The following is an 11,187-nucleotide window of genomic DNA, read 5'->3' on the forward strand; positions in this document are numbered from 1 at the left end:
CCACAGACTCAACACCATGTGGAAGCTGTCAAGGTTTAGGGCTTCCACCCTCTGAAGCCACAGCCCAGGCTCTACATTGGCCCCTTTCAGCCATGGCTGGAGAGGCTGGGACACAGGGCACCAAGTCCCTAGGCTGCACACAGCACAGGGATCCTGGGCCCAGACCACGAAACCGCTTTTTCCTCCTGGGCCTCCAGGCCTGTGATGGGATTAGCTGTCTTGAAGGGCTCTGACATGCCCTAGAGACATTTTCCCCATGCTCTTGGGCCTTAACATTAGGCTTCTTTATACTTATGCAGATTTCTACAGCTGGCTTGAATTTCTCCTCAGAAAATGAGTTTTCCTTTTCTCCTGCCTTGTCGGGCTGCAAATTTTCTGAACTTTTATGCTGTTTCCCCTTTAAAATGGAATGCTTTTAATAGCACCCAAATCACCTTTTGAATGCTTTGCTGCTTAGAAATTTCTTCCGCCAGATACCTTAAATCATCTCTCTCAAGTTCAAAGCTCCACAAATCTCTAGGGCAGGGGCAAAATGCCATCAGTCTCTTTGCTAAAACATAGCAAGAGTCACCTTTGCTCCAGTCCCCAACAAGTTCCTCATCTCCATCTGAGACCACCTCAGCATGGACCTTATTGTTCATATCAGTATCAGCATTTTTGTAAAAGCCGTTCAACAAGTCTCTAGGAGGTTCCAAACTTCCCACATTTTCCTGTCTTCTTCTGAGCTCTCCAGACTGTTCCAACCTCTGCCTATTACCCAGTTCCAACGTCGCTTCACATTTTTGGGTATCTTTTCAGCAATGCCCTACTCTACTGGTAGCAATTACTGTGTTAGTCCATTTTTATGCTGCTGATAAAGACATACTTGAGACAGGGAAGAAAAAGAGGTTTCATTGGACTTACGGTTCCACATGGCTGGGGAGGCCTCAGAATCATGGCGGGAGGCAACTTACATGGTGATGTCAAGAGAAAATGAAGAAGCAGAAACAGAAGCCCCAGATAAACCCATCAGATCTTGAGACTTACTCACTATCATGAGAACAGTATGGGAAAGACCGGCCCTCCCAATTCAGTTACCTCCCCCGGGTCCGTCCCACAACGCATGGGAATTCTGGGAGATGCAATTCAAGTTGAGATTTGGGTGGAGACACAGCTGAACTGTATCACATGCTGATACTGGAATGTATCTATCTATTATATTTTTTGGGGGGATTAAAAAACATAAAAGTAACACATGAGCTCCTTGAAGGAAGAAAGGTGCACAATAAATGTTTAGTGTATTCAATTTATTTAAAATTAAAAAGTTCAAAAGGTGTGTGAAAATGAACAATGAAGTCTTCCCTTTTGCTTTTCTCCCCAGCTAGTTTTCCTCCTCTTTAAGGCAGTGATTGCCACCTGTTTTTTGTGTATGTTTCCAGAGAGATTTTCTGTGTTATTGATTTCTATTTAGGTAAAAAGCAGGGTCATTGCATTTTGTTGTTCTCTAGAAAGCCCATACTCAGTCCTATATCCATAGCAATTGGGCTGGCGTGTTTTTTTTTTTTTCTTCTTCTTCTTTTACATTTTTATATTCTCTCATAAAATGGCTTTTTGCTTTGTTTTGTTTTTGTTTTTGATTTTTTTTTTTTTGAGACAGTCTCTGTCATCTAGGCTGGAGTGCAGTGGCTTGATCATAGCTCACTGCAGTCTCCAATTCCTGGCCTCAAGAAATCCTTCTGCCTCAGCCTTATGAGTAGTTGGGATAACAGTAATGAGCCAGCTTGGCTGCATGTTTTTGAAAATAGATACGCACTCTTAAATCTGTTTTTCAGGCTCAATAGTAGTGGTTTAACTTTTAAGATTTCCAGTAATTAGATAAATTACTTGAAGCACTCCTAGTATGTTTTCAAATTTCAGATATTAAGTTTCCCAGCTATTTATTTTTTTACTTTCAGGTTTTAACAACCCTCTGTGACTTTAATTTCAAGAACTGAAGCATTCTCCTTTAAGGGATAAAGTATTTTATTTTGATCATTTATGGGGAAGTACCTCTGAAAGATGCACTATATATGTTCTTTGGTAGTTTAACTTTTTCCTACTGACTTAGGGTTATGAAATATCATTCATTGTTTTGGGTGATTCTACTGTAGAGTATTAGAATGTAAGTTTCTACTCAAAGTGGTCCAAGAGTTTAGAATTATGTTTTATTTCTTAAGTACTTCCCTCACTTGCAGCCGTTCTTTCTTCTTTTCATTTTTGTTTTATCTCCGCCCTGTAGGCACCCAACCTATTTGTTGTTTTTCTTTGTGGTTAGAAATTTCATGTCCATATTTTATACAAATGAATTTTCAGTTCTGATTGCATGAATATGTTACTCATACAGATTTAATTAATTAATTAATTTATTTATTTTGAGAAAAAGTCTTACTCTGTCACTCTGGCTGGAGTGCAGTGGCATGATCTCGGCTCACTGCCACCTTTCCCTCCCAGGTTCAAGCGATTCTTCTGCCTCAGCCTCCTGAGTAGCTGGGACTACAGGTGCCGCCACCATGCCCAGCTAATTTTTAGTAGAGGCGGGGTTTCATCAGGTTGGCCAGGCTGGTCTCGAACTCCTTACCTCAAGTGATCCACCTGCCTCGGCCTCCCAAAGTGGTGGTATTATAGGCGTGAGTTGTCGTGCCCGGCCTCACATAGATTTTTAATGTGTTTGGTTTCTGATTTATTTTTGAGACTCAGATTTTTTTTTTGTCTTTAGGGTTCTAAATCAGTCTTCAGATAACTGAAGTTAGAGGTTAGAGAGCCTCCAGATAGCCATTTCTATTCTGTTGGTAGTGGTTATTGTTCTCAAATTGAAAATAGCTTTATTGTTAGGACTATAAAATAATAATGTGTCATTGTAAAATATTCAAACCATACAGAACTTTATAAAGAAGAAAGTAAAAATTACTTAGAATTTTCTCATGCAGAGATATGGCTAATCAAATTTTGGTAACTGTCCTTTTAAGTGATTCTATACCATAGATATTGATGCTGAATTTTATCTTTGTTATAAGACTTAATTTCAGAATTTTTAAGTGATGCTCAATGTATAATGATTTGCTTATAATGTAAAATTCTTTATCTTTTCGTAACTGTAGTATACCTAAATGTATTACGTATTAACGTACATATATTGAAATAAATTATATATAGAACTGCAACTTTATAGTTTTTTTCTAAGACCTGGATAATGGCAATGAGAGTAGCATTTTTAGAGATTTCAGAGGTAGAATTTGAGGGTGGAGAAGAATGGCAGAATAAGACTAACTTTAAGGTATTTGCTTTTGAGTGACTGGTCGTTGACAGAATTAGCCCATATCGAGGAAAACAGGATGATCAGCACTCTCCTGTTAACGTTCTAGACAGTTGGGGGGAATGTATCTTGAAACATTATCTTGTAGTAATTTGCATTCACATTGATAGTAGAAGCTGACTGTTTTCTTTGGACAACTGTTTTTTTCAGGTTTCCTCAAGCATCTGCGTCCTACATATTATTACAATTTGCACAGTATGGGAATATCTTAAAACATGTGGTAAGGCTTAATTTTTTTTCAGTTCAGAGTTTTGACTAAAGAGGGGTAAGCTGTGAATTGAGAGAAACTTTGCTTCTGAATTTTGTGGATTTTTTTTTTTAAACTTAATTTTTTTTAAAAGTTTTGATATCGTATATCCTTTGAAGTCTGGAAGGCTGGAAGTTGCATAGTTTTTGATAAAAAGAGATAAAATGAGTTTGAAAATCCACCTCTTCTCACCCCCTTCCTTAAACAGTTTACAGTCTTAAAAAAGATAGATTATACCAAGTATTATATTACTGTTTTCCAATTTTGAGCTTCTTTTATTGGGGATAAAGGAAGTAGGAGGTTCCTGAGCTTTTAGAGTTTTTAGAGCTTTATAGTTCTAAAATTTAAAAAATTATCTTACCTTGTGCTACAAGTTATAAGTAACAAATCTTTTTTTGTTACTAGAGATTGACTTAATTAACTCCTATACAAAATCAAATTGAGTAGTTTTAAATAATTTTATGGCAAGTGTTGCTATGATCTCTTTACAATAAACATATTTTGAGAAGTATTTTACTTTCAGAGAATATGTACATATTGATTGTAGAGAATTGAGAGATTGTTGAAGCTGTTTTAAATATGATTTTTGTTGAACTTCACAGCTTTTTACAAGGCATCAAATATGAAATGGAAGTAAATTTATCTTCACGTTTCTATTTTGTAGTAGAATTCATTAGATGTAGATTTTATATATTTTCTATTTTAAGAGAATTTCATTCTTTGCAGATGTCTAATACAGGAAATTGGATGCATATTCGTTACCAATCTAAACTGCAGGCTCGGAAAGCCTTAAGCAAAGATGGGAGGATTTTTGGAGAATCCATCATGATTGGTGTAAAACCATGTATTGACAAAGTAAGTTATTGGTGATGTAAGGAAAGTAGCTTAATCTGTATGAAGAACACAAACCAAGGATTGAAATTGGTGGTTGTGTCACTTGGTTTCACTGTGTCTCTTTTTCGTAGTTTGTAACATGTGATGATACTTACAGTACTCTTTGTGGTAAGCCGAAGGTATTTAATCATAGACTTTAGAATTTAGAGATAATCTGTCCTCACTTCTTCATTTTTCAGATAAAGGAAAGAAACCGAGAGGACTTAAGTAACTTGTCCAGAGTTGTTACAGATGAGGCCTAGGTTTTAGGTCTCTTGACTACTAATTCATTCTCTTTCTTGTGCAAAGCGATACCAGATTCTTTAAAGTACTTAAATGGAATGATACTATTTCAGAATGAATTAGTTCATATGAATGTTAACTGATAGTTAACTTTTAAATGCCAAAGGTTTTTGTTTCAAAATATTTCTATTTCAAACTATTTTAAAATTATTCTATATATACTCATTAAATAGTACAGAGTACAATTTAAACTGTTTTTTGTGGCTTGTTAAATCATTGTGAACATTCTTTAAGTATATGTGAACTTGTACTACATACCAGGCATTGTGCTTGGTGCCAGTATACACGCATTAATGAACAAAGCAAGACGTGGTTCCTATTCTTAGAATCTGTTATAGCAGTGTAGTTATATAGTTATAATACTGTGTTGTAACAAATGTTTGCAGAGGCCAGAGAATATTTGGGGTTACTGAGCATTAAAAATCTTTGGATTTTGATTCTTTTCCAGGTTTCCCTAAGAACTTTTTTTGTCCTTGATGATTTTTCATAGTGTTTTAGGAAATTCTTATTTCTGTGGTCTATAGTTGTATTGAGATTGTTTGAGGTCACTGAAGTGAGATTTCTGGCTGAGCATTCAATCTCAAATGCTACCTAAGGAGCAAATGTTTTCTCAAGCTTAAAATTATTTGGAAGTAGAGCAAATAAAGTATTTCATCCTTATCTTTTAATTAAATTTTCTTTCTAAGTAGACTGTAATACTGGATGATATGTATTACTTTTATAAACAAAGGAGTTGTTTCTTTGTTTCTCTAGAGTGTTATGGAAAGCAGTGACAGATGTGCTTTATCATCTCCATCTTTAGCCTTTACACCACCAATCAAAACTCTAGGTACACCAACACAACCTGGAAGTACTCCTAGGATTTCTACCATGAGACCTCTTGCTACAGCATACAAAGCCTCTACTAGTGATTATCAGGTATTTTAAGGATTAGATAAAAAAAAGATGTACCTTAGCGGCTGAGTGCATAGCATGTTTAACTTTTTCATTGTATTGATTTGTATGCTATTAAATGTTTCTTGATGAGGCTATTACCTTGATGAAACCTTTACACTTTAAAAATTTTCTTTTTTAAAGTTAGCATCTTGGCCAATTGGAAAGTTATCATGAATTAAAGAACAATTTATTTGCCATTCCTTAAAATTTTTTGAGAGTTGTTTTAGCTTTTTCTAAGTTATATTTGCATACATACAAAATGTATCCCATGTACATCTTTGACATGAGGGCGCATTAAAGCTCTGTTAAATTGGTGACTAAATTGATGGTATCCAAAGTGCAGAACCTTAGGTTGGAGTAGCTTTGGTTATTGAAATGAAGACATTGACCAACTCCCATTCAGACAGAAAAAAATTTCTCATTTCAAAAAAGCTTAAAGAAGTTAATTATGTTCTTTGAAGAATGGTAGAAGTATTATGACCTCATTCAGTATATTATTGTCTCCTACTGAGTAGCCAAGTGTTTGAACTTAACCAGCTGCAGAAACAGGTCCTGCAAACACAGTACGTGAAACACTTGTGCTTTAGTAGGGCAGATAGTGGTAGTTCAGTTTTTTGACTTCCTCTGAAATTTGGAGATCATTCTAGAACTGTTTCTTTAGTTTCTGTTACTGTTATTTTAAATTTCCCATTTTTTGCAGCTTTTGTTTTATTCAGTTTTCTTTCTTTTGTTTTGAGATGGAATCTCACTCTGTTGCCCAGGCTGGAGTGCAGTGGTGCGATCCCAGCTCACTGCAACCTCTGCCTCCTGGGTTCAGTTGATTCTTCTACCTCAGCCTCCTGAGTAGATTACAGGCACGTGCCACTATGCCCAGCTAATTTTTTGTATTTTTAGTAGAGATGGGGCCATGTTGGCCATAGTGGTCTCGAACTCCTGACCTCGAGTGATCTGCCCACCTTGACCTCCCAAAGTGCTGGGATTACAGACATGAGCCACTGCACACAGCTATTAAATTTTCTAATTTAAGAAACAGATACTATTTGCTTTTCCAAAGAAATGAAATTTTGGCATTCTTAAAAGCATAAGGATATTCTAAGTCCATATATTAATTTTAAAAATATACAATTCAGTGCTATACATGCATTTTGGTGTTTCTCTTTTAAATGAGCAATTCTAGAATTGACTATGACACTGAAGTAACAATAACTTAACAGCTTTGTGTGTGTATGTGTTTTTAATAGGTTATTTCTGACAGACAAACGCCAAAAAAAGATGAAAGTCTTGTATCCAAAGCAATGGAGTACATGTTTGGCTGGTAGTAGAAGACCAAGGAGGAGGTTGCTACACTAAAACCGAGTTAGCAGAGTGCTGCTGGTTCCTTCGGTTAGTTATATAACCGTTCCTGCAATATTGGATAGCTGTCTCATACTTCTTTTAGAAAGAAGCCTTTTTCATTAAGGATACAGCCTTTTCGTAGCTCGCACTTTAAAAGATGCTTGAGATACATTTTAAAGAAAACTAAAAATCCCTGTGAATAGGATTTTGTGCTTTCTGTAACAGTGCATGCTTCAGCACCGAAAACTCAGCATTGATTATTGTAAATTAAATAACTGAAATTGTGGTGAGACTTCTTAGTCTTCATGAGAACGTGGGGGTGAATTTCATGAAGGGGAACTGTAGTTATTTCTACTGACACAAAGATTATAATTAGCAATTTGAATTATGGTCTTTTAATTTAGATAGTATTTAATATTTTAATTATCCTTGTTTGTATATGTCCTGTCACAGAATGTCCTCTTGATGTATTCTAAAACGAGCATTCTTTTTAAAAACTTAGTACTAAAGTTTCTTGATAATAAACCTTGTCAATGATATGTGTATTAGTCTGTTTGCATTGCTATAAAGGAATACCTGAGGCTGGGTAATTTATTAAAAATAAAAGAGGTTTATTTGGCTCAGGGTTTATTTGACTTGTAGCTGTACAAGAAGCGTGATGCTTTACTCATGGAGGAAACTGAAGGACAGTGAGCATATCACATGGTGAAAGAGAGGAAGAGAGCAGGAAGAAAGAGGTTCTAGACACTTTTCAATAACCAGATCACACATGAACTCATTACTGCAGGGAGGGCAGCACGCCATTCATGAGGCATCTGCCCCCATGATCTAAACGTCTCACCCTAGTCCCCACTTCCAACATCGGTGATCATATTTCAACATGAGATTTGGTGGGGACAGATACCCAAATGATATCAATATGTATTGAACATTTTTTGAAAGTGCAGTTTATTATAAAAAGCTTTAAGTACTCTTTGAAAGAGAAAATATGTTATGAACCACTATATACCAGCTTTAATTACCGTTAAATTTTGCCATACTTGTTTCTTTTCTTCCCCTTTTATTTTGTTTAAAGCACATCTCAGATAAGATGTCATTTTACTCTAAATACTTGAGGATATATCAAAAAATATTTCTACTTGGAATTACAATGTCAGTATCCCACTGGACATAATTAGTATCTTTTTTTTTAGATAGAGTCTTGTTCTATCACCCAGACTGGAGTGCAGTGGTGCAATCTTGGCTTACTGAAGCCTCTACCTCCTGGGCTCAAGTGATTTTTGTGCCTCAGCTTCCCAATTAGTTGGGACTACAGGCGTGCGCCACCATGCCTGGCTAATTTTTGTATTTTTAGTAGAGACGGGATTTCGCCATGTTGACCAGGTTGATATGGAACTCCTGAACTCAAGTGATCCGCCTGCCATGACCTCCCAAAGTACTGGGAAGTATTACTAAGTAATACTGAGGAATGTACTGGCATGAATGAAAATGCATTTATAGAGTGTATTTTCATCTGAAAACTTTTACATTGAAGTCTTTTTCTTCCAATTTAGGATTATATTTATATCCTATTTCATTATGTGCAGAACTCAGTTATTCAATTTAGAACTGGCTACTAAATTCCATTTTACAAGTTCTGCATTTGTATTTGAATTAATACACATTTTATTAAAAGAGTTGTTTATTGAAGGGAGTGTTTTATTTATTTGCATAGGCCTTCATGGAGTGTGAAGTTTGCTTTTGGGCCAAAAATACTTGTTTGCTATATTTTATTATTTCTCCCAGTATCATATCCTACCCATCTTTGTATCTATCATTTAGTTTAAAAGATCCAGGAAAATTTCAGAAAGCAAGCTGTCTTATTTTTGAACACTATATAAAAACAACAAAAGTGGAATATCTGTGATGTTAGAAAAGTTACCCTGAACTAAGCCTCCTTTTAAAACCTCAGAGAAGCTGACTTCAAACAAAAATAAATGATATGAAACTGTAGTCAATGCAAGGTTGTTAAAGAGTATAAGGAAAAAAATAACATCCCTGTAGACATTGAAAGCACACCAGAAAGGCATGCCCATAAAATAGATAAAAGCTATAGAGTATACTTAAAATTGAGTTTTAAGATGTTTAGAAAATGATACAAGATATGAGAAAACAAAAATAAAATTGAAGAACTTGGGGAAATAGTAGTAATAGAGGAAAAAATCACCATAAATTAAGACTAGAATAAATGACAGCTGATGAACAACAACAGATAATACCCTAAGCGAAATGAATAATAAAAATGGAGGACTTTTAGAAATCAGAAAGAAAAGAGATAAAAAGGATTAGTAGGGATATGACAAACTTTAGAGACAGAAAAGAAAAAACGCAACATACAGAACAAAATCAAATGACTACTTTGAAAACAACCCTGCCTACCTGAGATTATACCGGAACAACAAATGGCAATATACAAACTGGGTTTGACTAGACAAAAACAGCAACTGACTTATAAGAGCAAGAGTTAAAACAGCAGCACTATGTCAGGAGGAAAAAGAATAGCCCCTTTAAGGTATCTGTAGAAAGAAAATGTTTGAGTGAAAGATTTTGTATCTACCAAAACTGATTAAGTATAAAAATAGCTCCTCAGACACTATCAACATGCAAGAATTCAGGGAACGTGTTTCCCTTGAGTGTGTCCTGAGGAATAGACTAGAAAATGCACCTTCAGCAAGCTAAATGCCTAGAAAGATGACATACAGTCTGGTGAGCATTTCATTTTATGTTACATCATGAGCAAAGTGCTGACCAGGTTTATTGCTTGAAGCTCAGGCCTCTAGGGAGCTTTTTCCTTATCTGCGCTTTTCAAGTCTACTCAGGCTAATATGGCAGGAGTCAGTCTTTGGTTTACAGTAAAATACCAAGCTGATTTATCTGTGAATCAAGCGTGGGGTTTTTTCCTCCTGTGTCACCTAATTGTAGTGGTGAACCCCAACGAAGCCATAAGCTGAGGGAAAGGTGCTGGTGTCTTGGAGGTAAGTTACATGGGCCACCTTTTCCTGAAAGTTGGAGCCCTGGGAACTGCTTGGGCACCATCCTGAATGTACCATGAGTTATTACTATGCTGGTCTATTCTTAGGGTTTGGTGGATCTGACAATACCCAGCTTGTGATGGATAGCTCTGGTCACATAGTTGATGTGCTCTGATGTGAGGAGCTACTCTTTAAATAGTGACTAGTTATCTGCTATGGAAAGACTGACTTAACTCCAGAAACCTAAAGGTCTGTGTTACAACTTATGCAACCAGGGCTTGCCAGAGACTCTACGTAGCATCCTTGTCTACCAGGAGTGTCTCTGGCATCATGGGATTTGCCAGGTCCTATGGCCTAAATGTCGAGTTATTTGTACTATAAGCCTGAACTTGCTCCCAAACGCCCTCACTCTGGGCCCCATTAAAATCTAAGCCACATAAGAAATGGGTCAAAGGAATTTTCCTGTCTACAATTTGTGTTGCTAAAATCCAGAAGCCTATAAAGTGCTGTATCTCTTTTTAATGGTAGGAGGATCAAGGTGAAATAATTTATCCATTAGTGAGGGGCAGTCCTAGCATGCTCCAGACCAGTGAACCCCTCATAACTTTACCAATGTGGTTGTCCTCTGAATTTTTGTGGTTTATCTCTAACCTTTTGGGATGCATGTAACTTAGGGCATCCAGAGTACTTGCAGTTATTAATTTTTTTTTGATGGAGTTTTGCTCTTGTTGTGTGGGCTGGAGTGCAATGGCAGGATCTTGGCTCACTGCAGCCTCTGCCTCCCAGGTTCAAGTGATTCTCTGAGTAGCTGGGATTACAGGCACCCACCACTATGCACAGCTAATTTTTGTATTTTTAGTAGAGACAGGGTTTCCCATGTTGGCCAGGCTGGTCTTCAATTCCTGACTTCAGATGATCCACCCGCCTCAGCCTCCTAAAGTGCTGGGATTATAGGCATGAGCCATTGGATACGGCCAGTTATTTCTTTAAAAAAAATACTTTTTCTTGTGGTACAATACATACTACATAAAAATTACCATCTTAACTTTTTTTTTTTTTTTTTGGAGACAGGGTCTCTCACCTGGGCTGGAGTGCAGTGGTGGAATCACAGCTCACTGCAGCCTCAACCTGCTGGGCTAAAGTGATCCTCC

The 11,187-nt window shown here is 36.6% G+C and overlaps 1 protein-coding gene across 3 annotated transcripts in view; it reads left to right on the forward strand.

The window, feature by feature from the left end:
* Positions 1 to 7,564, forward strand: part of NUP35 (nucleoporin 35kDa) — a 43,309-nt gene extending 35,745 nt beyond the window's left edge. For 2 of the 3 annotated variants that reach the window (XM_012000066.1, XM_012000065.1), the window contains 4 exons: positions 3,482 to 3,551; positions 4,305 to 4,433; positions 5,508 to 5,672; positions 6,932 to 7,564. In XM_012000066.1, coding sequence (XP_011855456.1) covers positions 3,482 to 3,551; positions 4,305 to 4,433; positions 5,508 to 5,672; positions 6,932 to 7,009 — 442 coding nt within the window. In that variant the 3' untranslated portion in view covers positions 7,010 to 7,564. Of the gene's footprint in view, positions 1 to 3,481; positions 3,552 to 4,304; positions 4,438 to 5,507; positions 5,673 to 6,931 lie in introns of those variants that run through there. The other variant, XM_012000067.1, reaches the window with a different exon arrangement.
* Positions 7,565 to 11,187: the final 3,623 nt, after the last annotated feature.

The sequence above is a fragment of the Mandrillus leucophaeus genome, unplaced genomic scaffold (assembly GCF_000951045.1).
Source record: "Mandrillus leucophaeus isolate KB7577 unplaced genomic scaffold, Mleu.le_1.0 Scaffold614, whole genome shotgun sequence".
NCBI classification, from domain to species: domain Eukaryota; kingdom Metazoa; phylum Chordata; class Mammalia; order Primates; family Cercopithecidae; genus Mandrillus; species Mandrillus leucophaeus.